This window comes from Mya arenaria, chromosome 14, assembly GCF_026914265.1.
Source record: "Mya arenaria isolate MELC-2E11 chromosome 14, ASM2691426v1".
In the NCBI taxonomy this organism is placed as follows: Eukaryota; Metazoa; Mollusca; class Bivalvia; order Myida; family Myidae; genus Mya; species Mya arenaria.
In genome coordinates, this window is record NC_069135.1 from 42,007,415 (window position 1) to 42,035,197 (window position 27,783).

The following is a 27,783-nucleotide window of genomic DNA, read 5'->3' on the forward strand; positions in this document are numbered from 1 at the left end:
GTTCCGCAGAAGGGTAAAGATTTGAAAGTTAACAATTACGACCTTAACATTGTTGTTAACTTAAAAACAATCTGAACAATCGGCCCTTAGTGTTGTTATTTAATTTCAAAATATTCATTTTATTTTACCATGAAAGTTAAAAACAGCTTGCTCTATATTTTTTATTATTTTTCTGCAGTATATAATATATTTTTTACTGTGTCAAAAGTATTTTAATATATTGAATCATGTTATCAACTTATGGACGTGATATGTCTATTTTCTTTATTACGTTCCAGTTGGATTCCATCAGAACAAGGTTACAGTCCACTACAGTACAGCTTGAAAAAGCCCAGCAGGCTAGAAGTGATCTTGAAAGGTGGGTATTTTAATAGATAATTAGGTGAATTTAAGAGCATCAATTTTAAATATTTTTATAATAGCTAAATATGAAAACAGCATAGGCGTTTGCAACATCCTTGAATAAGTTTTCCATAGCTCTATCTGTTTTCATGTTTATTGTCAAGAATATATTAAAAAGGTATCATTAAATTTTCAGTATTACCTCCTGACTTATAATTGAAAAAACAAAGAAACCAAGAAAAGCAAAAGGCCCAATATTGAATGATGCGGCTCTTTAAAAGTGATTAAATAATATATGATAATATATAAAGTATGCATGATAGAAAGAAGAAATGTGAGCAAGCATAGTTCATTACAATGCAAGAAAAAAACATTCATTAAATTTCCCTAAAAAGTATATGACTATCAATTGTAGATTGGTTTTGGGTTTGTACAGTTTTGTTGACATTTAAAAGCAATATATGTCTCGAATTGAACATTCTGAACTTCATGTTCTCATTGGGTCAAAATATCAGTACCGAGGTCAGCATAGCTATATATCACGCCTCCAACATAAATGATGCAACGCCATTGGTCCAAGACCGATCACATGGTGACTTCATTTTTTTTTTTATCGTATTGGGTCACAAAAATTATATCATACCAAAATGGGGTCTATTTTCCGAAATTCATGAATAAATGAAACATGTTAACAAGTTGTAGACGTGAAACATAAATTAAAGGGTTAGTAGGTGATCCAATATGGGATATACGCAGGGAACCATATTGTTTCCTTTGCCCCGTATATCCTATATCGGGTCACCTACTACCGGTAACCCCGTAACTTATAATATACTCAACACCAGTCTATGATGGTTATATGTAACATTGTTATTTTAACTTATTGAAGATATAATTTAACTTTCAATTCCTCACCATTTTCAGACGTCTCCATGACGACCGTGAAGAATGGGGACGTCAATTGGAACGTAAGGATGCTGAATTGTCTTCAGCCAAGGAGAAAATGCAGAATTACATGCACGGTATAAACTCCATGGAAACAAAGCTGAATTCTGTTGAAAATGAGGTAAGTACTGCACAATTATAATTCCAATATGGGACAATATCTTCTTCAGGGCAATTTCTAGTATAGGGCAATATTTACTTTAGGGCAGAATCTAGTTTAGGGCAATATCCAGTTTAGAGAATATCCAGTTTAGGGAATATCCAGTTTAGGGCAATATCCAGTTTGGACAATTTCTAGTTTAGGGCAATATCCAGTTTAGGGCAATATCCAGTTTAGGGAATATCCAGTTCTGGGAATATCCAGTTTTGGGAATATCCAGTTTGGACAATTTCTAGTTTAGGGCAATATCCAGTTTAGGTAATATCCAGTTTAGGGCAATATCCAGTTTAGGGAATATCCAGTTTAGGGCAATATCCAGTTTGGACAATTTCTAGTTTAGGGCAATATCCAGTTTGGACAATTTCTAGTTTAGGGCAATATCCAGTTTGGACAATTTCTAGTTTAGGGCAATATCCACTTTGGACAATTTCTAGTTTAGGGCAATATCCAGTTTGGACAATTTCTAGTTTAGGGCAATATCCACTTTGGACAATTTCTAGTTTAGGGCAATATCCAGTTTAAGGCAATATCCAGTTTAGGCAATTTCTAGTTTGTATATATATATATAGGGCAATATCCAGTTTGGACAATTTCTAGTTTAGGGCAATATCCACTTTGGACAATTTCTAGTTTAGGGCAATATCCAGTTTGGACAATTTCTAGTTTAGGGCAATATCCAGTTTGGACAATTTCTAGTTTAGGGCAATATCCAGTTTGGACAATTTCTAGTTTAGGGCAATATCCAGTTTATGGCGATATCTAGTTAGGGCATTATTCAGTTTGGGCATTATCCAGTTTAAGCCTATATCTAGTTTACAGAAATGTCCAATTTAGGGCAGTTTTTAGTGTAGGGCAATTTTTAGTTTAGGGAAATACCCAGTTTAGGAAAATAATGAGATTAGGGCAGATAACTAAATTGTCTATAAATAGCAAAAAAATATCCTTTATGTTTTATATTGATCAAAACCCTCAGCAGCAAATTTTATGAAACAAGTTGTTTTTTCTTTGAATTGTTAAAATTAGCCAGAATAATGATTGATTGGTTAATATTCATCAAATAGTTACTGTTGATCAATTTAATTGCTTTTATATGTGTACAAACTAGCAAAAACATATATCAAATGGATAACTTATTCTGACAGCTTTATACAATTGGCTGCTGCACTTTTTATGAAGATAAACAATGGGTTTGGTATATGTTCACAGCTGCAGATCTCCAACACAACACTCCTGGAGCGAACCAATCAGTACCAGCAGACCCAACGAGATCTTCAGTACTACAAGACTGCGCAGGACAACTATGATGCAAACTTCAGGCATGAAAAGGTACCTTCATCACTCTTTTCAAATGAGACCTTGCAGGCCTGTATTTTTTTTTATATTTTATTATAGTTTTTATTAAGGGCTTTTCCACTTAAATATATAAATATTTGAGGGGGGGGGGGGGGGGGGGCACTTTTAAATTTTGCCACTCCCTACAAAAGCAAATTTTCCCTTGTGGGGTCAAAATTAGCTAAAAAAGACACCCAACTTTATACTATTTAAATAATTGCCTTCCCCACTGGCAGTTATATGTTTTACTGGAAAAGCCCTAAGTTGACCAAAACACTTAATAATAAATACACATTTTTTCCAATAATTACAATCAACCAATCAATAATATTGTGTTTTTATTTCAATTTGCAAGATAACTAAAAATAATAATTGAGTGGACATTTTATCCAGTTAAGCTGTAGACCAATATATCAATCGAAGGACTTCAAACGCGGTTAAAGAGCTAGCTATAATCAACCAGATGTTGCAATGCTTAAGCAGGCTTTTCATTTATTATGCTTAAATAATTGACTTTGATGGAGGCACAGGTTAATAATCCTGCAATATAGTGGATAGTTTATCAATATTATTTACAATAGGCGAATATCATGCTTCTTTTTCCTATTCAGTACAAATGTACTTATATACACATAAGATACTGTAAGAATTTTAGGTTCGTAGTAAAATAAACAATGTGATTTATCTTTTAACAGGAACAGAATGCAAAACTCCAAGCAAAGATAGAGTCATTCCAAGACAGGTAAGTTGTCAAGTTTATGTACATTTTGTGGAAAGTTAAGTTCAATAGTTTTCTTTATTATTAGCACGTCTTCTTTTTGATATAAAAAAAGGTTAGTATATTGTGAAAGCCTTGGCGTCAAATGACATCGTGGGTGTACAAAGTCTGAAATCTAACATGTTGCTGGAGACAATACACTCATGAACAGCAAGCCTCATAAGTTAGGTATTAAGTATTTTAGTAATTCCCCTTGTATTGACTGTGTAACATCAAAAAAACAAGTGTTGGGGTTTGCTTGGCAGTGATCTTGTTTTGTTTATTCAATCTACATAAATGTCATAAATCCACCTTCGGCTGTATAAAGCCTTAGCTAATTCACTTGTCCTTTAGATAGTGGAAAAATAGCGTTGTTTTGGCAAAAAGGGGAATAATTCTAACCTGATTCATATAATGTTGATCTTGTTCTCAAACGTTTCATTCAACAGACTTGTGGACAAATTCATAAATGGCACTATATTGCTACAATTGCTTAATGTTAAGAGGTCAATACACCTTTTTTAAAGCTGCACTCTCACAGATTTAATGTTTTGACAACTCTTATTTTTTGTCTTGGAACGAGCCAATTTTTGCGAAAATCCATAGAAATCAGTTAAAATATAAAACTGCTGACAAATCAGACCGCAGATTTTTATATTCAAGTTCAAATATTGATGTTTTATGGCTTAAACCGTTAGTAACGGTTTAAGCCATAAAACATTAATTTTCAAACAGAAATATGAAAATCTACGATCTGATTTTTTGTCAGCTCCTTCCAAGATAAACAAATAAAAAAAGTTGTAAAAACGGTAAATCTGTGAGAGTGCAGCTTTAAGGGATTGTTTTACCTGGGCAGGAGAATAATATTTACTTTTACAGAAGGGGAATTTTCGCCCAAAAGTGGTGAAAAAAAAACTGTCTCTTGTTTCTATCTCAATGTCTTTTTATCAGAAACTTGTTTAGATGATATTAATATTTCTTCTGATAAACCACAATCATGTCAATTTTTGCATTCATTCTATCCAGGTTGACAGGTCTGCAGCATGAGAACCTTACTCTAAAACAACAAGTGGATACAGCACAGGTCATGGCCAGTGACCGTGCCGGCCATGACATTCAAGATAAGCTCAACACCATGATTGCATCTCTCAAGGCTGACCATGAAAAGGTAGGTCAAGGTCATGACCTTCAAAACAGTTCAATTAAAGGCTGATGAGAATCTTGGTCAAGGTTATATTTTAACAATTTAAACTAACTACAGGCTGACAAAAATAGGTCAAATTCAAGGTCATATATCTTCAAGATAGGCTTAACAAACACTATAATTGCAGACTACAAAACAGTAGGTTAATGTCATGATCTTCAAGACAAAGTCAACCTGAGGCTTATAAGAATCAAGGTCAACACATAATTGCAACTCTCAAGGCTGACCATGAAAAGGTCATGTAAGGTCAAGGTCATGACCTTCATGACAAACTCAACTAAAGGCTTATGAGGATCAAGGTCATTCTTCAACGCATAATTGCATCTCTCAAGGCTGACCATGGAAGGGTAATTCAAGGTCATGACCTTCATGAAAAACTTCACTTAAGGCCAGGTCAAGGCCATGACCTTCAATGTAGGCTCAATTTACGCAAGATTGCATCTCTCAATGCTAACTATGAAATAGCGAGGTCATATATTCAATTTTAGATCAGTGGTAATATTGGACAAGAAATTAAGCTCGCTGATGAATCATTTGTTGCTTATTGATGCTTTACGATGATAAAATGTTAGCTAAAATCTCATATTACATTAACAATCAACATTAATGAAATTGCAAGAATAGCAAGCCCCATAATTGATTATGCAATTATTGTTCAGTTATGCCCCTTAATAAGAGAAGAATAACAAGAGTATCTTGAGGCAATTGTCAGTTGGGGAAAAAGAATAGCAAGTCCCACGACATTGTGTGTATACAACATGATAAATTGCGTCATAAATCATTCAGTCTTTTACCAGAGTTTGATTGAGAGTTTAGTTTTTTAAAACATCTTCGACAAACCTTTTCAACAAAACCTGATGAGCACTGTCAAAACATTATTTTGGAAAGGGTTTTTTCGAAGAGTAAGAGGAAACTAATCATCTAGTCAAACTCCGGCAATAACAAGAAGGCGGGGCTCTTTAAGCGGCATAGACTGCCTTTTGTTTCATTTAAAATGGTGAAGAAATAGAAATTAGTTACCTTCGGATGTAGCATTCATGTAGTAATTATACCCCCCAAAACAAAGTTTGGGGGGGTATACTGGAATTGGGTTGTCCGTCTGTCCGTCTGTCTGTCTGTCTGTCTGTCCGTCCGTCCGTCTGTCCGTCCGTTTTTTTTTTGTCCGGGATTCATCTTTGTCGTTATTGAACAAATCTTTTTCAAACTTTCAGATATTAATGGCCATGATGTAAACTTGCGCCTCTGTGAAATTGGTACGGGTCACATGACCCTGACCAGAGTTATCTCCCCTTGATGTGTTAAAGTAGGCAAAATAAGCCCTGTCCGGGATTCATCTTTGTTATTATTCAACAAATCTTTATCAAACTTTCAGAAATTAATGGCCATGTTGTAAACTTTCGCCTCTGTGAATTTGGTGCAGGTCACATGACCCTGACTGGAGTTATCTCCCCTTGATGTGTTAAAGTAGGCAAAATAAGCCCTGTCCGGGATTCATCTTTGTTATTATTCAACAAATCTTTATCAAACTTTCAGAAATTAATGGCCATGTTGTAAACTTTCGCCTCTGTGAATTTGGTACAGGTCACATGACCCTGACTGGAGTTATCTCCCCTTGTAGGCAAAATTAGCTTTGTCCGGCCTAACTCCAGGGCAAACAACCTAGACATGGAGGGGTGGGGGGTATTCGTTAGCCTATGGCTTACAGTTCTAGTTTAACATGTGGTGTACACACACTGCATGATTGTGTATTTGATAATTGTTAAACTATGCCCCTACATTGAAAACAGTTTTTCCCCTTAACATTGGCAATGATTCTAGTGCAATACAGCGGAAAGAAAATAAAATGAAAGAAATTAAGTCTTCATTATACCGTTTCACAGATGAGAGCAAGTCTAGAGGAGAAGAATCAGAATCTACAAGACACGATCTCGCGACTACGTGATGAGGTCCGTAACTCTGAGAACCGGCGTAGCAATCTGGAACAGGATATCAGACGTCTTAACCAGGAGCAGAACGATTTCATTCGAAAACACTCCATGGCTGAGGCTTCACTAGATGTCGCAAATAAGGTAGTGTGAATGTGATCATGTCTGTTGTTTTTAGCTCTACTGGCCAAATGTGTACGTAGTATGTGCATCCGTGTGTCCGTGCGTTCGTGCGTCTGTAAACAATTGCTTGTGAACACGATACAGTCTTCAGTTTTGATTGTATCTCGATGAAACTTGTACAGTATCTAGTTTATTTTAAACATTAAATTACGATTTGTTTGGAGTTCAGTGAGTTTGCAGAACTGAATTTTTTCTGAAGAAATGCAGCCATTTGTATACATGACTTGATAAGTTGTTAACAAGGTATCTTTGGGTTTGTTTGCAACTTTATATGATTTCATTGGTTAATAGTTATTATTGAATGAATATTGACCAATCAATGAACATTTCGGCTTACTTTGACCTTACCAAAGAATTAAACTATTTAATACAATTTTAGCTGCAGAATGATCAGATTCCTTCCTTGAACTTTTATGGCAAAATTTGTAATAAGATAGTAATGATAATGACAAGAATGTGTGAGCATGTTAGCATGTTTGTACTTCTTAGCTTTAATAGAATATTGCATATTATATTACAGTTAATGACTGTAATAATGGGAAAATCTTTATTCAGAAAATACTGTTGCTAAAGAAAAAGCTTCCAAGATTTACCAGTTCAGTTTTTATCTTACCCAAACAAGCCAATTTACAGAAATCTTTCCACCTGTTGCAGGCGCGTGAACAGCTTGAACAAGAGCGTTTAGCGCTGAAAATGGAGATTGAGAAGCTCCAGGCCAAGTACAACACAGCTCAGGAAAAAACAATCGAGGCTCAGACACGTATGGGTGAACTCGTGGATCGGCTTGACCGCACAGAGCAGTCACGCATGTTATCTTCCCAACAATTGGCAGACACGTCGGTGACCATGCAGGACTTCAATAAAAGCAAGGTATTGAAATTGAAGAGGTTTGGGTTGATTGGTCTGATTTAAAATAAGTTGAATAGAAAAACTTGAGGATTGAATATTGCTATAATTATGTGCAATTTTAAAAAAAAAACATAATGGCACAGTAACTTAGAACTGTAATAAAAATTGTAAATTATAGATTATCATTACTTGTTACACATATTGTATTGGATCACGATTACAGTTTTTCCTTTTCAACATTGTGCAGTGCTAATAAGTTATCATCTACTGGTGATTTAAAGTATCTACAGAATAAAATATATATTTATATAATGCCACAAAGCAATGTTAGGGGTTTGGGGGTGTATATAGGAGAGAGCTTATCAGTGTGTTGGTCTGTTGGGTTTTATGGACGATAATTCATGGAAGGGTTGACTGATTTAAATAATTTCTGTTACACATGTTTGATAAAATGAATAACAAATCAAGTTTGACTTTGTGTATAAACTACCAATTTTTAACAGAGTTATGGTCCCTTTTCAATATAGAATTCACTAAAAATATGATGTTCAGATGATATCTTTAGTGTCGTACAATAAATTGTGTATGTCATTTTGGTATATTATAGTCTGAACTGGAAGAGAATTACCAGCGCCTTCAGGTGGAGAATGTCCGTAATGAGGCAGAGCTTAAACACGAGAAACAGAAGACAGAAATGTTACAGCGAGACCTTGCAGACTCACAAAAGGTACGTTATGGTTTACTTTTGTATTTTTGGAAGTGGTAAAGCGCGACCTCAAAGATTTCCAAAAGGTGCATTTTTGGGTGTGTTGTAGGGCTGGTGTAGTGGAAGGGGATAGGAGATGTTCATGTAATCTTTGTATTCTTTGTATTAATACTAAGTAGTAATGTCCAACATGACTAATATGTCTGTTGATAATAAATGTTATTGGAAATAATTATGCTTTTAATATTTAATGTGTACTCATATTGTTTAATGTAGCTGTCTGTTTCATTTCTTTGATGGCTAATAAAAAAAGATATATATTTGACAACAAAATTGGCATGTCATCTTTTACTATAGAACATAAAAAAAGTTGAAACTCTTTGTTGAAACTCTTTTGCTTAGAAAAATTAATATAATGAAACAGTCAGTAATTGTTGTTTAACTGTATGTATATATTTGTACTTGTATATTTATTGTTATTGACATGATTCTAAACTGAATTAAGACCGCCCTCATTAATTACTTACTTAATTTAAAGAAATATTGAATTCAATCCTTTTACATTAAATTTTGTTCAGGTTTATCATGTGACAAGTAAATATCTTGATCAGTTTAACAGTTATGAATATTTATATCCAGTGATTTTTATGGTGCAATTAACTACCTTCTAAAGGCTATTTCCCCTTGCAAACGTTTTCCATTTTTCCCAAATATTAATATTTTTTCCCCAATTTGATAAATGCAGACTAGGTTATTATGCGTAAAAAGGCAATAAATTTCTGGAAAAATAAGCAAAATCTGTCAAGACTAGCTCTTTCACAGCACAATGTTGGCATAACATGTTTTACTTGTCATCATATTTGCTATTGTGGCCTGATTTTTTCCCAAAGTCAACTTTTTTTCCCGATTTGCAAGGCACAGGCGGTGAAAATAATTCTAAAAAAATTGCTGATATCAAGGGGGCACCACTCATGTCAATAACATGTATATGAAGTAAAATCAAGCACATATGTGAACACCAAAATAGTCATCACAACGTGTAAATCGTGTAAACATGTATGAAAATAACAGAATTAATGCTGAGGGTATATGTATAACCTGCTTTTGTAAATCAATGTATAACATGTGTTTTTATACATGTATATGTTTGTGTTTGTGGTGTACAGGTTCGTAGCAGTCTCGAGGCTCTGTGTTCGAACCTGAAGTCAACAAATGCACACCTAGAGGAGAAATTAGGGGTAACTACACGCTTCATTGTATTTTTCAGTCACTGGAATTGAGATTTTCTTGAACAAGATCGAATATATAACACATTACAAAACCAAAAACGTTTTACCAGTCTGGGGTTGATTCAATCACTGTGTTTGTTTTAAAAGATGATGAATACACGGTTGTAAAAGTTTAATTTTAATTTGAGTTTTCAATGAATTTTACAATGCTATGTTTATCATTAGAGACATAAAATAGTACGAAGCCATTCATGGATCTATAGGGTTGGCTCATGTTGTCTACTTATTGTATTAATATTAAAAGTTATGGGGTTTAAGTAGGTGACTTGATATGGAATATATGGGGCAAATGAAACCATATCAGGTTTCCTGCCTTGTATATCCCATATCTGGTCACCTATTAAGCCCGTAATGTATATATCACGTCAACAACCAGTTAACATGTTAAAATGTTTCATTTATTCATCGGATTATTCATCGTAATTGGAAAAAATACCCCAATTTTGTACATTATAAATTTGGTGACCCAATATGGTAAATATGGGGTTACCACCTGACCAGTCGTGGACCAATGGCGTTGCTCACTTTTTGTTGGAGGCGTGATATAGCTGAAATGTTGCTCATGAAAGCTTGTTTTGCAGAAAGATTAAAATATACATATGAATGTTTATCACTGGAATGCTCTTATATAATTGTAAATGTGAAGTATCCACTTGAAATGTATTATGCACATTTTTCATTTAATATGTTCGTATATATCTAACATATATTTTCTGTTTTAATTTTGTATGCAAAATGCATGGTAGGAGAATGGAGCAAATATTAATGCATATTTAGAAAAGTGTATAAAATGTGAAATAATTTTCAGTTTGTTCAAAGTCAGAAAACGGTCATGTAAAATTGATGATTAATGAAGTTCATATTTTATTTTAACTAAAATGGAGAATGAAAATGTTTAGTCCATATCAGAAACTCTAACTCAAACACAAATTCAATGTTTCAAATAAAAAAAAGTTTAACAACGTTGTTTGTCTTAAAGAATGCATTGCCAGTGATTAAATGAAAAGAGACGGAAAAAAAATGAATAAAATTATTTACATGTATGTTGACAGACTAGTTAATACCAAAGCATGTTGATGTTTACTTTACACGAATGGTTCACTTACAGCCTGAACAGTTACGCGAGGTCACTGCTAGCGTAAGTTGCTGGCGCGTAGCCACTCTGCATGTAGTCTGCTGCCTCTAGCTTGCTTAGCTAAAATTTGTAGTGTTGTAGCTAGCCTTTATGGTGTGATCGCTAGCTTTCATGCTGTGACAACTAGCTTTTATTCTGTGACACCTATATTTTATGCTGTGTTGGCTATGATGACAATTATTAGCTTGCAATGAAGTGGATTTTGCATGCCTAGAATCTTGTAGCCTAGTTTTTTTCTGTCTTGCCTTTCATCTTGTGCTTTAGAACTTAAAGCCATCTCTCACAAAGACAGCTTGAAGATTGTTTTCTTAAAGTGTCCAATGTACAATTATGCGAATTTGGCCACCCTGTGTTATTTTGGGATGGGTTTGAATGGGTTTGATGAGTAGAGAAAGAATCAGGGTTCCCAATAAGTTTTGGTTGAACTGTCTCATTTAGTAAAACTACTTTAACCGATCAGGTTCTACTGATCAGCTTCTACTTATTCAACTTATATTTCTTTTATTTTCCAAATTTGAAGCGGCCATTTTGGTCAGCAGCCCATTCTTATTGAGAACATCGAAGAATATGCAGAAATTATACTGAAAAAACACATCACGAACCATATTTGTTTCTGGTCTTGTTAAAGATTGTAAAGCAGCCATAAATCACATCTGATTTCAAATAAAATAAAGAACATAATTACAATATATTCTAACTTTATTTTTAATCACTCATTTTACTTGTTAATTATCAGCAAGCAATACCATTTCAATTTGATACCAACATTATATGGGTTACCTGGCATCCAAATTCCATGTAAACAATGAAATACCAAGCGTATTTAAACATTGAATACCTTAAAATCATACCTAAAACTCAATTCTTTGGTGAATGCATGGTAATGGAAAAAGCTGGGTTTTAATATGTGTGTTATGCATGCATTTGGTTGCTGCTGCATGACCTATTTAGTTAGAAATTAGCTACCTTAGTTATTCTAATGAGAGAATTTCTCTTTCAGCTTTCATTCCTTGTGACCAGTTAGCAGGTTATATATCGTGTTAAGATAAATGCCTGGTATTATCTTGGCTTGCACAGGGCTGAATTTCCAAGAAAGGTTTCGAATAAAGATGGAAGTCATTGCATGCATTGATATGCCAACAAAAAATCTACACAAAAATGTATTTACGGAATGATTTTCGACTTGTGGTTTTGCCACTTCTGGGGACCAAAGAAAGCTACGTTGACATGAAGTCAATTAAAAAATAAATGGATCCTGGTCATATGAGGGCATTTGCTTGCACACATATTGATTTGTTGACTGGTTACAATAGATAATCCAAGTTTCTGATTCTACATCAGAACCTCTCTTAGTTTAGACTTTTTCTAAACCTCTATATGTGTGTATGTGTGTGCGTGTCCGTAGGGCGAGATCGCTAATCGTAACGCAGTCACAAAGGAAGCTGAGGAACACAAAGGTCTTTGGGAACAGGAAGTGCTTTCTAGATCTAAACTTGGGCTTAGGGTAAGAATCAGCCCGATTGAGTTTGATGTTAAAGTGTATATGTCTTGTGTGTTTGTTTTTGTTAAATCTTTTTTGTTTACGTTTTAACTCCTCATCTTTCAGTTGTTTTAGTTTTGTATTCAACAGTTGTATGTTTTTGTGTTTTTTCAGTCCACTGTTAATCTGATACTGATTTATTATGTTTGTGGGTTTTTTTAATCCATGTTTCTATTAATTTGGTTTGTTTCAAATTTACTATTTTTCTGCTTGAAATATTATACTTTTAACTTTCTTACTATTTTTCTGCATAAATCTAACTCAATGTATCTTGTGAGCACGCTTATTCGAATGATTCAAGAAAAAACGCAGAAAACTTATGTTGTCAAGGAGTTACTTGATAATTGAGTGCACTTGCGTAGCTTCACGTAGGCACTTTTAAAGGCCCGGGCCTACGCATGATTTTCAAAATTGATATTTTTTAGAAGTCCAAAAATGCCTTGAAAACACTTTAGCAAACATTTCTTATTCCGTAGGTATTAATTGGAAAACTCTCCTTAGTGCATCTTTCATTAAAAATAATTGGGGGGGGGGGACGCAGGCCCCGAACCCCCCTAACAAACCAGGCTTTGGTATTGGTGTTTGTTGTTTAAATTTAAGAATGTGTAATACTATGAACTTTCTTGCTCTTTTGAAAAGCACTTAAAAAAACAAAATTCATTCTAAGAAAGCACAGTTTACAGTCAGTTAATGATACAAAGCAGAAAGCTATGTCACCTTTGCATATTTTGAATAGTTGCCAGTGTCAAGCAAAAACTATGTGACCTTAATCAAATAATTTACTTCTTAAAATTAATCACTTAATCTTCAGGGTTAATAATATATGTTAAATACTGCTATTGCCAGTGTGTTCAATTGTTGTGAAAGATCATTAAGTTACTTAAAAGTTTAAGTGAAGTGTTATTAAAAGTGTGTTGGTAAAAACGAATGAATGAAAATGGTTACTTGAGATGGAGATATCTTGAGATGGAGATATTTGTCTTCATGGTTAATTGTGGCATTAAAAGTGATGTGCAAGATATTAAATTTTGTTTCTAAAGTTGAAGATGTGATTTTATGAAAATGGTTACAATGGAAGTACAACAAAACTTGGTACAGCAAAAAGTGGTCACTATACATTTGGCTGTGCAAGATCTGGTATAGTTAAATTATTTAAGGAATATTTTTAACATATTATTATGTATTATTTATACTGTGCTTTGCATGATAAAATTATTTTCTATGTGAACATGTAAGAAGTAGGAACCTTCAGCTTAGCTGTGTGTAACATAAATGTGTACTTTTACTGTAAAAGAAAAATCCATTTTATGACATTTAAAAATATTCCTTTTTGCACTATAAAAATTGTTATGCCACCATTTAATGGCAGCATATACATAATAATTATTATACAGTGTATGAAAATTATAATTTTAATTTTTATTTTATTTTTCAATAATATTATACTTGAGTATTTGTATGATGCATTATGATGTTTTAAGTTTCAATGAAATATTTTGGTAATGGTTATAATATAAAATCAGAAAATTATTCAAACATGAAATATTAAAAATTAGCCCGTCATGATGAGCACCAATATAAAAAAAATTTTTTGCATCTTTTAATTGTAATTATCTTGCTGTTTCAGATTGCTCAATTGGACCGCCACAAGCAGGAAACGTCAACACAACTAGAGGAAGAGAAACGTCGCACGCGGAAGGCTCTACAAGAGAAAAAACTCGCGGAGACAAAACTTGAGTCAGAGCAGGAAAAGTATGGGCAAAACACTTTTTGCGCTTTAAGAAAAGATCAAACAATAAATTTGAAAGTCAATAATCGATTGTTTAATCCGGAAGGGAGTGAAAGTTGACTACGATTTTCAAAAATTAATTTTTGCTGGTAGTAAGTTCATATCAAGAACTTTCATATGTATTTTACTGATTGTCCATGATGTAATTGGTAGTTTTGCCAAAATCAATGAGTTGACTACATTTGTGATATTTTCAAAGCTGACCAAATTAATTTCATTTTCTATTATTCATGAATATCAGTTAAAAACAAATTTGACAACTTATTGTTCCCGCGCATATTTTCAGCTTCAGTATTGAAATCAATGTTTGATTTAAATAACCATATATATTTTTATCATCGAATATGCTGTCAGTTATAAAATATCTTTTGTTCAAATGTGTAGATTTTGATTAAAATGAATAATAATTTTATTTTAAAAACCAACTGGAGTTATTTTTGTCAATTACAAATGCTGCTTATGTTTTATATATTGCAACAATACTTACAGTGTGAGCACAAAATGGTTGGCTTTCTGAAATTATAAAGGTATTTGTGGGAGTTTTAATTCAAGGATGTGATAGCAAAAAATCATTTGTTTTTTACTTAAAGATTTTAAAAATTTCAATTTGTAAATTTCCATTTGTAAATTTCCATTTCTGCAGGAGCCAGGGATTACAAAAAGAAGTAGCCAACTTGAAAGCATATCTGAAAGTGGCCAAGAAACGTCTTAAGGTATGTAAAGATTTACAAGATTAAATCCACCATTTCAGTGCTTTCCAAGTAACTGGTAAAATCTGAGGAATGCATGATGGATCTTGATGGCCAAGGGATATATGCAGAAGGGGATGTCAAAATTGAGTCCATGATTTCTTTCCTTACAACATCAAAGGTCAAATAGGCTGAGGGTCTTGTAATGAAAGGAAATTATGCTTAGTTCTTATAAGAATCATCTGTATGTTATGACATTTCTTGATGAACAGTAAGCATGTAACCCACATGTAATTATACATTTTCTTCCCTTAACAGATTGTTATCATTTTTGACTGATATTGTGTGTAAGAATTAAAATTAGGCCGAAATTTATGTTTTGTACCTTCCTTTATTTGTTTTGTAAGTGTTTCATGAATTCTCTATCCCTTTATATTTCCTCCCTAATTACTCTATCTCCTTAGGTTGTAAATTTCTAGGCTGTAAATTTCTCCTTTAGCTGAATATGTTTTGCTTTACTGATAATTTGCATTACCTTTCATGACTTACAAATGTTTTGTTGTATTTTCTCCCTTGACTGATAACTTACAATTGCTTTATCTCCCTTGACTGATAGTTTGTGCACATTGCATTACCTCCCTTGACTGATAATTTATTCATTGCATGATGTACCTTGACTGATAACATACATATTACATAATCTCCCGTGACCGATTACTTACATATTACATGTTACATAGTAACTTACATATTACATAATCTCCCTTGACTGATAACTTACATATTACATATTACATAATCTCCCATGACTGATAACTTACAATTGCTTTATCTCCCTTGACTGATAACTTACATATTACATAGTAACTTACATATTACATAATCTCCCTTGACTGATAACTTACATATTACATAATCTCCCTTGACTGATTACTTACATATTACATAGTAACTTACATATTACATAATCTCCCTTGACTGATTACTTACATATTACATAATCTCCCTTGACTGATAACTTACATATTACATATCAACTTACATATTACATAATCTCCCTTGACTGATAACTTACATATTACATATCAACTTACATATTATATTATCTCCCTTGACTGATAACTTACATATTACATAGTAACTTACATATTACATAATCTCCCTTGACTGATTAACTTACATATTACGTAGTAACTTACATATTACATAATCTCCCTTGACTGATTACTTACATATTACATATCAACTTACATATTATATTATCTCCCTTGACTGATAACTTACATATTACGTAGTAACTTACATATTATATTATCTCCCTTGACTGATAACTTACATATTACATAGTAACTTACATATTATATTATCTCCCTTGACTGATAACTTACATATTACATAGTAACTTACATATTATATTATCTCACTTGACTGATAACTTACATATTACATAGTAACTTACATATTACATTATCTCCCTTGACTGATAACTTACATATTACATAGTAACTTACATATTACATTATCTCCCTTGACTGATAACTTACATATTACATAGTAACTTACATATTATATTATCTCCCTTGACTGATAACTTACATATTACATAGTAACTTACATATTATATTTCCTCCCTTTACTGATAACTTACATATTACATAGTAACTTACATATTATATTATCTCCCTTGACTGATAACTTACATATTACATATCAACTTACATATTATATTATCTCCCTTGACTGATAACTTACATATTACATATCAACTTACATATTATATTATCTCCCTTTACTGATAACTTACATATTACATATCAACTTACATATTATATTATCTCCCTTTACTGATAACTTACATATTACATAGTAACTTACATATTATATTATCTCCCTTGACTGATAACTTACATATTACATAGTAACTTACATATTATATTATCTCCCTTGACTGATAACTTACATATAACAAGGTCTCCCTTGACTAAGAACTTACAAATTACATAACCTCTGTGGTATATTGGTACATTACCGCCATTGACTGATACCAGATAACTGCCTCCTACATTTGCTAACATCTCTGACTCATGTTGCATTTTGAAATATTTCCCTTGGTTTATACCTGTAAATATATTTTAACTTATATTGACAAAAGAATGTACATGTTGTATCCATAACCTCGCTTAACTGATAATGTACACATGTATTCAGGAGCCTGGCGCTGACGATGTATGTATGCATGTGTAGAACTGTACTGTATAGTTACTACTGTAAAAGCATTCATTTTGGCAGGGTTTAATTTTTTACAGAAGAGCTAGCTCAGCATTTTCACTTAGTTTTGAATTAAGAGAAATTAGATAATTCCAAATAAATTTATCTCAATTATTGCTGATGTGCTCATAAGATATAGCTCAATATTTGTGAAAAGTTTAACAACAGCAAACAATGGGGCTTTTACAGTATTATGTAGTCTTAATAATCAATATAGCATGAATATGTTTCTTAGTTCTTTTGTTATAATAGATGTCAGGTTTTTTTCCCATTTTGGAAATTGGGCTGGGGCCTTTCTAATTGGGAAAAATGCATCATTTCGCCTTAAATTTGAAATTCCAAATTTGCCTTGGAATAAACGAGAATGCTTTTAATAAAAATAGACAAAAAAAAAAGACCAAAAAATGTGATAAAGTTTGTTTCTTAAAGAATTTACACAAACTCTTACAAAATAAAAAACGGTTTTGTGTCAATTTTTTTAAAAAATAGAAAGAAACAAAATATAATTTTTAAAACATAAAATTGGGAATTTAACTTCACGTTTGCGTAAAAAAGTAAATGTTTAACTAAATAAAGGAATGAGACTTAAATTTGGTTCCAAATTGGTCTGAAAAACACATTGGAAGTGAGTGTATAATTGTGTTCATTATTACTCATTTATGTTATGTTATAGAGATTCAGATATAATGGATGAAATTGATGGAATAACATGTAAATTGCATTATAATAAGTAGAATTATGTTTTAAATTACATGATAAAAATTCATCAAAACACTTTTATTCCTCCGGAGAGTATCAGTGTAATCCATTAACCAAAATGTTTAAGCAGTGGTTGAAATAAGTAAAAGCCTGCAAACTCTGCATTTGTAAATTGGTCAAATTCTGGATTTTTTTATAGCAAGGCTTATTGGTTTCTAATTTATGCCAAACATTCCTGATAATATGGGATTATTCATTCCAAGGACAGTAAGTGTTTAAGATGAAAAGGGCAGTTATGCTGTCATCAGATGAGTCTATCTTGTCTAAGAAGAAATAGCCAATAGTAGTAACATAATATTGAGAAGTTCTAAAAGCCATCAAATTACATGAATTTCACCCATCGTTGCTGTATCTATTGCATGATTTTTATTTAAATATCTAACATGCTTAATCAAGTATTACATACACATATTTTGAATTTCAACTTTGATTTTATACATACCTATATCCTCACCCCGTATGTTTTCTTGTCCAGGTATATTTCTTAGTTCATGTTCTGTTATTATACTATTTAGTGTTGAAATATTCCTTTAGATTTATACAACAAAGGTGTTTTTTTGTTTGTTTTTTTGTGGCTAATTTTACTTTTAGAAGCTTAAGAATATGCTTGTTAGCTAACAGCTTTTAACTGTTTACTTTTAACAGTTCACGTTATGATTTCATGCAAGCTTTTTGTCTTTTAAGCAATACAACTTATTTTAAATACTTTTCTGTGAAACAAATTTCAGCATAATACGAAGACATAATTTACTATGATGAAAAGATGTAATTATTAACAAATCTATTATGTCTAATATTTTATCATGTTTATTGCTTGTATGTAAATGACTTAACATTTCTAGAAAATAAACAGTAATTTTCAGCTAAAGAATGTTTCATTGAAAAAAATTATTGTGCAATTTATTGTCATATTCACTCATAATTTTAAGAATTTGCTAATGATTTGTACAGTACAGTCCACTTGTTTTCAAAATAAATGAGATAATATCTAATATATTTTTTACACATACTCGTACATTATTCTCAAAATAACGCTTTTTCTTGCCTGAAATATTTATTCATATCCTTACAATATTCTAAAAATAATTCCACTTTTGCCATACTTCGTTAAAAGAGTTACCACCCTTATCATACTAACCCGGAACTATATTATAACTTACCTCCCCTTTTGTTAGGCTCTGGATACATCTGAAACGAGAATAAGCAGCATAAACACAGCTTTCGACAGAGAACGCCAAGCTATGGAAGAAATGCTCATCTCTGTAAAATCCCAGGTATCATATGCAGACAGCGTGTTGAGCACAAATGTGTGGCGCAGACTATTTTGTCTTGTTGCTAGCTTTTAAGCTTGATTTTTTTACAGAGCTAGATATATAATTACATGTATCAATTTTATATTATCAAACATATCATATCTAAGTCACATAGTATGAATGTTGATAATCATAGTTCACAGTTTGCTAGAGAAAGTTTTAATCAAATACTTGATCCCCAATCTGTTTATACATATTTAGCTTTTGCACTATATTACCTACCTCTAATATTAATCAATATCACTACCAGTTTGAGCATATGAAACTGCAACTCCAAGACGAAATTGAGGAAAAAGAGCGAATAGGAAATAAGAATGCTCAGTTACAAACTGAGTTGAAAAATCTCCGAAAGTTGGAACAGTCCGTCAAGAAGATCGATCGGAGTAAGAGGAAACTCGAAGACGATTTTCGAATATACAAGGTAGACTGGCACACCATGGATTGCGTCATGGGTGATGTCGGATGCTGCATGGCATGTGTTTACTGTTGTTTCGTCACTTTTGTGGTTGCATGGTGAAAGTTGCAACATTTTGGAAAGCAAAACAGTCTCAATAATTGGAATCTTGGATTTAGATTGACTGGGTTCTCCTAACTGAAATTTATATAATTAACTACATGTACGCATGGATTTGATCATACATCAAATTATGAAACCAACCAACCAGAACAAAAATAAATTTATAGATAGTGATATGGAGAATGAATGACTGAAAATTGACAATGCATAGATCTTAATCAAGATTTAGTCATGGAAATCACGTAGTAATCAAATTCTTGATGAAGTCTATTAGTAATCGTGGTACAATGAAACTCAAAATAATTGTTGAGAAACAGCTGATCGTTGTAATGTATGCAAACACTGTAATGCACCTAAAGGAATTGTTGCAACCACATTGCATGGTTCGTTGCACAGAAAATTATTGTTGTTTTTCCGTTACAGTTTCTGCATGGATTTTAGGGAGGAGATTCTTGGCCAAACTAGTTGTTGCACTTTTGTTTGGTATTGCCAGGGGATTAAAGTCACTGCACATGACAAAACATAACTGTTTCAAAATTACTCCTGAAAAAGTACCTTTAAAAATGGTTTAATCCAGAAAATGTCATATGTTACGAAAAAGTTTCCATTTCTATCAGACGTAGATTGCTATGTTCAACAATTGGGTAACTCAGCCACGGGGCGTCTTCAGGTCATGTTTGGACAAAAAATCTTATCATGTGCATTTTATCCCAAGTATAGTTTCTTACAGTTTCAGATTTCGAGCAGCAGCTGAATATGCTAGTTTTATTTTAGAATTGTAGTTGTTATTGCACAGTTTTGAATGTTTGTTTGCAAAGCGTATTTATCTTCCCAGCAATAATGCATGTATCACATTCTCTTGCAGATCATAAGAACTCAATTATTGCCTTTAAACTGAATAATTTTTAGAATGAGATTACAGTTTTATAGTTTTTTTTGCTTGCATGTAATTTACAGGTAACATGTGGCAATTTTTCATAACATTTAATGCAGTATTTTCCTATAACACTGAATGTTTCCCAGCTTAGTAAACACAACATTTCTATGTAAAACTTATACAAGTATACATGTGTATATTACCCATTCTGTATAAATCTTCATTCATGGTAAGGATCGCAATTCAATTCTTCATTACAAATTAGATATGAAATTAAGTTAATATACATCATTTATGTAAACCGTCTTAATAAATAGGCACTAATTTAAATCTTGCTGTGGATTGCTCAGAACTTTGTCAAAGTTAAAAATGTTAATGTCATGATCTTGTTGTCACCTTTCAAATTGTTACTGCTCTGTTTTATGGATACACTGGTGATTGACTGCTGTATTTCTTACTAGATTTGAGACAAATATTTCATCTGTACTAATGTGTTTATTGTAACTAAAAATGTAAGCACATTATCAAATATTTTATGTTTAAAAGTTAACATCGATGTTGTAGGTCATGAAGTTAAACAAAGTTCTGAACAATTGGCCCATCGTTCAATGAAGAAATGAATCCTGAGTTTCCACCTAGAAATCTGATCACAATAATTTAACAGTCCATCCAATAAGCTTTCATGCTTATTTACATTTCAGACCACAGTCGAAGCAGGATATACAGAGAAATCAACAGTGGAGGAGGCTCGTCGCGAGATTGAGGCACGGTATCGGCTGGAGCTCAATCGCAAGTTGGACGAGGTGAATAATTACCTCGAGGAGCAGGCCCGCACTCGACAGAAACTTGATATTGGAAGGGAAGAGCAGGATAATAGAATAAGGTCCGAGAAGAAACGGCTGGAGGTATGTAACTGAAGTGGTAGTAACTTGTACAGTTGAAACTATGACTGAATTCCAGACTCCTTGCCTTAACTGATAACGCCTGGAGTGGTATTCATAAAGTATCTTAGTGGAAAAAATTCACCTTAGTGTAAAAATGGAGGGGGGTTTATGTCAATTTCAAAGAAAACTGTAAGAATGTTTGTAACCCAAAATATGAAATTAAGCAAGAATTAAATCCAAATATAAAAAAAACATATGAATAAATCTGATCAAGAATAGAGGGTATGTAAAATATTCAGTGTTAAAAATTTGAAAAAAAGCAACACTGAAAGTTTAAAGTTTTCATGAAGGAGCTTTAGGAATTATTAAATGGCCCCTGACTAGCAAGAAGAGAGTATTGGCTTAATGCCCACATCCTTTTCTGAACTTAACACATTATTAAGAAATGCCTTCAATTTCCCCAATGGAATGCTTTGTTGAACTTAAGTTTATACTTCCTTGAGATTATCATATCTCGTACATAACTTTGCTTGTTTATACTTTAGGAGGAGTGTACAGATCTTCGTATCAAGTATGAACAGGCAGTCGCAAAACTGGAGACGAAGGAGCTTGAATCTAAACGTTTCCGTGACCTTTACGAGAGCGAGATGCAGTGGAGAATGAGACTCAGCGAACAGCTCTACCGCTCCACTGACAAGGCATTCGGCTTCAAAAACAAGTTAGTGTATGTAGCTCTAGATGTTGTTTTTTTTTCTTAATATTGGTAAAATGCATATATTAGTTGACTGTAGCCTTAGCTAGAGTCACTCATCATTTTATTACAATTCTGGGTGTTCATTTAAGACTGCTTAAGTTGATGGTGTTTAAGTGTGGGCTAATGAAATTGGTTTCGGCCTAGTAAAATTTCCTATCTGGTAGCCCGAATGGGCTAGTGGATTCAATTTCGCAATTTTGTACACTGCTGTTACATGACTTTCAATAGCCTAAATATAACTTTTATTTGCAGCGGCAGTTATGTGAATTCCGGATTACATCTTTTGAGTGATGGCCAGTTGTCAATCTGACAATCAATTGATCAATGATTGGATTATATTTTGTAAATTAGTTGAATAATGTCAAATGGATAAGTTCAAAAAACATAGGCAAATGATCATTACACTAGTTCCATTAACTGCTTTCACTGGTCAATGACTTCATTTAGGTCACTGGTCAATATCATGTACGCTTTTTTTAAAGTCAAATTTCAAAACACTGCCTTTGATAAAGCCAGTTATATAGGGGCCTGTAGTTCCTGCATTGAGTGAACATATGTATGACTGAGTACAAGAAATAACTTTTAAGCATGGAATAAGTAAAACAGAAACTAATAAATGTTAAGGTTGTCTATTTGACTTAAAAAAATTTATATCCAAACGAGGGCTTGCACTCTTGTTTCCATTCACCAACCCTCTTTTTAATTGAAGCTTGTCTAGTTACATGCATTGGTAAGATATTGCAACTGAGTGTTTAAACTTCCCTTATAATCATTTCAGTGCCGAGCGACAGAAGAACCGCATGTTTGGTAGCCTTACCAATCTCTCCATGAACGGTCAGGCGCTGGATTTGAGTAAACTCAACGGCTCGTTGGCGGACGAGGCTCTCAGTAATAGACTTCGGGCAGAACTGGACAGAAGCATAGCTAAACACTTAGAAGCTGGTAAGTTATCAGGGATCATACTTGGTCAACTGTGAAGTTATTTATTTTCTGATCATTGAAGGTAACTGAGTATAGCATACCAATGGCTCAGCACAGCCATACACCATTAAAAAATAAAGGAGTTACTTTTCTTTTGTGCAAAGTCCTCAACTCATACTTATTCTTGTAAGTAACACACATCTGAAGCATGTGCTCGAGGGCTTAACAGTTTTGCACTGCCCATAACTGAAAATGAACATTCTCATTGGATGTACAGTTCACGTACACAACTCTTCCAGAATCTATTGACAAAGAATACTATATGTTATGTAAAATGCATGGTATTGCTTGTCTTAGCATGTGGGTTGTTGTTGGTGTTGTTGTACAATAACTTTTACCTTGGCCATATCTGAAAGACTGATTTTTAACATATTCAGATCAAACTTCATACACATGTACATAGAGAAAATACCAACATGTATAGCAAGGCTCATTACTCTGGCTTCAATAATTGTTGAGTTAAATGCCCCTTGTTCAACTGAAAAAACAACAACAAAAAACAGACAAACATTTGCTCTGCAGTGCTGTTCTTCTAAATGTTTTACAATGCATGACCAACAGATAGGTGCTATTATACTGGTACATGTTTAAAACAACAGTGTTTCATCTTTTAATTGCAGCGCCGCATGACCAGATTCAGCCACTTCTCTCAAGAGACGACCCCATCCTTTCTTCATCAAATTTTGCCAAGTCCAGTGCCGACTACATCGAAGTTTTAAAAAGAAAATATTGTGTATAGCATTAACTTTGTCAAGGAAAACAAAGATTAAAATAACATCAATTTTTAAAGATTTCTTTTTGTGTATATCGCAATTTTCATCAAGACTTATTTACATCGAAGTTATGAAATGGAAATAGTATGTCTATCGTAGCAAATGCCAGCCATTGCAATATGCCTTCCGTCCAGTTGTTTTGGGTTGTTTATTTTTTAAGTGTAAATATATTTTACATTTTTACTTTTGAATTTCACCCTTGGTTGTTTAGAATTTTTGTTTATTTTTTAAATAAGCACTTACAGAGATATATTTGATCACTTAATGGAAAAAAGAATGGAGATATATTTGAGCATTTCATATAAAAATAAATGTACTGATTACATAGCTTAATGTACATGTATGCTATATACATGTAGTATGCCCCATATTCTTTATGAAATGGTTGCAGAACTAGTGTTTTGATTTTAAAAAAGATCTTGTTTGATTTGCCAAAGAACTGTGCCAGTTTTCATTTTGTACATTATACAGAGATTAAGCGTGTCAGACTGTGATTTTGTTTTTCATTTTTTCGTTATAATTTTATCATTGTAAGTTTGTTTTTTTCTTTTTTAAACAGAAAACAGCGAAGTTATTTTAAGTTTAAAATATCAACACAGTTTAACTATGAGATATGTGTCCTCTATAAATTAGAGGATTTTGAATATTAAAAAGAAAAAATCAAAATGGGTAAAAATTACTAAACATGAAAATAACATTTTTTTCCAGATTTAATTTATGATCAATGCCAATATTAGATTGTTTTTTGTTTTTACCATACAAATGTACCACTATTTTTTCCTACATTTTGTTTATCCTAGCTTTTCATCCACAATACCAGTTGGTATTTAGTTTAGTCTCTCAGTGTAATTCTAAATCTTTGCTTAAAAAAAATATTAGCAATAAAGCATCGATTTAAGCGGGTATTAAAATTAACAAAATACTGATATTAATCTGTCTGCAATGAATAAGCCTTCACGGGGATGCAGTTTATCATTTTCATAAAAATAAATGCATTATAGATGTTTTATAATACCTTTCTTCTGAGGTTTAGACATTTGGTACAAAAAAACATTTTCCATATCAGAATGTGTAACAAGCATTTTCATTTTGTTGACTTAAGTTAAGATACATTTGTGTTTTAACATTTCTTTTGGAGGAGATATACCAAGCAGGGAATGCATTATTTAATGGAAGGTTTTTTTTATTATTATTCTGTCAGGCTGCAGAAATGTTAAGTTCTCATCTCTTACCTGTCAGCCTGCAACAAAATCTCACAAATATATTTAGTATAAAATTTGGACTCCGCCATAGTATTTTATTTCTAAATTTTAGATGTACCCGTAAATTTTAAATTCTAAAAAATTATAAAATCTGTTCACTGTACGGTCTCTTTTAAAGGAAAGAGCAGATGAGAACCTAACAATTATTTGGCTTTTGAGGACTTTTAAGGTAACCTTGCATACCTCCTCCCCATTTCGACAACTTTCGAACATTCAGATTTCTTGAATAAAATGGTGATGATCGGGTCGGTCAGAGATGTATATTTATATCTCTGCTTTCCTTTTGTAAGAATGTATAAATTTTACATATCATAAACATGATCATCGAAATTTTTGTACATAATTATTAACAGATATTTTATGTATATTATTATAACTATATGATATTATATCCAGGTTTTATACAAAATAAGAAAAAATAAATTTGAATAAAAATCTATAAATGATTTCTTGAGTTTGTTATTTCATCTTTTTATGTATTTTTTTAAGACTAGACGATGATAAATTGCAAGAAAAAAAAGAAAAATTGTTAAAAATTACACATTAAATTGATATTGTTGTGTACAATGCATTGACTGGGTTTTTCTTGCATAACGGATGTGTGTTTCCAGTCATGTGACCGGTGCTGGAAAAACTCATCTTATACCCCCATGTAAGATGAGTCAAGCGCAACAACGCGCCACTTTTTATTTCTTTTATTGTATGGTTTATGAGAAGTGAATATGCAATTTCAATAAAGCGGAATCAAAAATATAAGTATACAATACTTTTAATTAAAATTGAAAATAAATAATCGTAAAAGCGCAATTTTTAAAGGAACTATTTGACGTCTATAGTGATATAAAATTACTGCGCTTTGTGACGGCAGTATACAACGTCGCACGCGCTTTTTGGTGAAATGTACAAAAGTACGTTTTCTACGTCAATTTTCCCATAAATTCATAATTTTAGGTATGCAAGAAAAAATATCAATCATGTTTTTCCGGTCCAAATCGAAAAATCCGACCCTCGGGCACGCTGCGTGACCGGTAACTCGGCAAGCCTCGTTACCGGCTTACGCGCGTGCCCTCAGGTCGGATTTTTCGATCCGGACCGGAAACACATGATAGATACTTATAGTCCGACATGTAAATACCGTACCAGTAAATTTTTTAAAAAGCATCGGTATATTAACTTATATTCACATTTATTTCACATATGAAATATTCACACTCTAAACTGGGAAACCAATATTTTTTCAAACAGTACACTCCCCTGAGACGGTGACGAAATATTCTTATAATGATGTAAATTGATGTATTATTGGCCACACCTAGCTCGTATTGATAGTTCTGGGCTTGTTTTAAAGAAATACTGTATTTGCCGATTTTGGAACCATTTGGTGTCTAGTCCCATTAACATCAGAGCTTGCATGATTTCGCAGAAATGATTATAATTTCACTTAGAATGTTAAAAAATGCTAATGATTGCATTCAAGGTAGAAAGGCCATTCCGTTATTGTGGTTTTGTTAAGCAACAGTACTGCACCTGCCATGGTTTTTAGCTATGTGAGTAGAAAAATAAAGAGGATAATACATGATGAAGCTGGGTCGCCACGTGAAATTGTTTGTTCCAGTGTAAGATTGTAATATATTTTACCTCGTGAACACAAAAAGTACTTGTAAAATATAGCTTTTGATGCTCACTGGCTGCAATAAATAAAAATCTTAAACTGAAACATTCTGGCAATACAAAACATCTTGGTTTTTTAACACTCAACATCATAAGCTACTTTTTTACCAAACTTGACCTGATTTCATACAGCCAAATATTTCGACCAAGTTTTATGAACATAATGGGCAGAAAATGTGACCTCAGAGTGAAAATAAGATTTTTTCAAACTTTTGGCCAAGCTGCCTATTGACCGGATACATCTACCTATAGAAATCCAACCCATCAAAACATTTTATCAAAAAAAATGTTCTTGCTAAGATAAGTTTTAGGTAGATTGGGTAAGAAAAGTGGCCATAAGAATGTCACCAAAGTGTGCCAAACTTGTCACCTAATGACCTCTGTTACCATTAGCACTTTAACCCATATTCACTAATGTCTTGAGCAAGTTTGAGACCCACTCAGATATATAAATACATAAGTGTACAAGTATCCAAATTATAAAGAAAATAACAGGTAACTGCCTTGGATAGGGAAAGTACTTCTGGCATGGAGTAGGAATTTATCAGGTGAGTCCACTCACCCAAGATAAACAGCATATGACCTACTGACCTGGTTAAGCAAAGGTTATCATGCACCCTCATATCAGATTGATTTCAATGCAAGTGACAGGATAAATGATTTTAGCACACCGGATGGGCACTTCCGGAGAATTCAGCCATGCTGGAAAACTATCTGGCACCCCCACGCTTGATGAGTCATGTGCTGTGACGCAATACTTTTTATTTCTTTTATTATACACTTTATGTAATCATAATTATAATTTCAAAGAACATTAACCTTACAAAAAATATAGCTTCAACACAAAACAAAATAAACCTCAAAAGATGTTAAATTGAA

The 27,783-nt window shown here is 32.8% G+C and overlaps 1 protein-coding gene across 23 annotated transcripts in view; it reads left to right on the forward strand.

Annotated features, from left to right (window-relative positions):
- LOC128216943 (ankyrin repeat domain-containing protein 26-like) overlaps positions 1-25,679 on the forward strand; it is a 95,969-nt gene extending 70,290 nt beyond the window's left edge. For 10 of the 23 annotated variants that reach the window (XM_052923676.1, XM_052923671.1, XM_052923670.1 and 7 more), the window contains 20 exons: positions 279-358; positions 1,267-1,408; positions 2,654-2,773; positions 3,475-3,521; positions 4,563-4,704; positions 6,621-6,809; positions 7,503-7,718; positions 8,305-8,424; positions 9,570-9,641; positions 10,801-10,830; positions 12,233-12,331; positions 13,995-14,119; positions 14,800-14,869; positions 17,054-17,071; positions 19,048-19,146; positions 19,436-19,606; positions 21,281-21,484; positions 22,009-22,187; positions 22,996-23,159; positions 23,819-25,679. In XM_052923676.1, the coding sequence (XP_052779636.1) occupies positions 279-358; positions 1,267-1,408; positions 2,654-2,773; positions 3,475-3,521; positions 4,563-4,704; positions 6,621-6,809; positions 7,503-7,718; positions 8,305-8,424; positions 9,570-9,641; positions 10,801-10,830; positions 12,233-12,331; positions 13,995-14,119; positions 14,800-14,869; positions 17,054-17,071; positions 19,048-19,146; positions 19,436-19,606; positions 21,281-21,484; positions 22,009-22,187; positions 22,996-23,159; positions 23,819-23,937 (2,406 nt within the window). In that variant the 3' untranslated portion in view covers positions 23,938-25,679. The remainder of the gene's footprint in view (positions 1-278; positions 359-1,266; positions 1,409-2,653; positions 2,774-3,474; positions 3,522-4,562; positions 4,705-6,620; positions 6,810-7,502; positions 7,719-8,304; positions 8,425-9,569; positions 9,642-10,800; positions 10,831-12,232; positions 12,332-13,994; positions 14,120-14,799; positions 14,870-17,053; positions 17,072-19,047; positions 19,147-19,435; positions 19,607-21,280; positions 21,485-22,008; positions 22,188-22,995; positions 23,160-23,818) is intronic. The other 13 variants (XM_052923672.1, XM_052923682.1, XM_052923674.1 and 10 more) reach the window with 13 other exon arrangements.
- Positions 25,680-27,783: the final 2,104 nt, after the last annotated feature.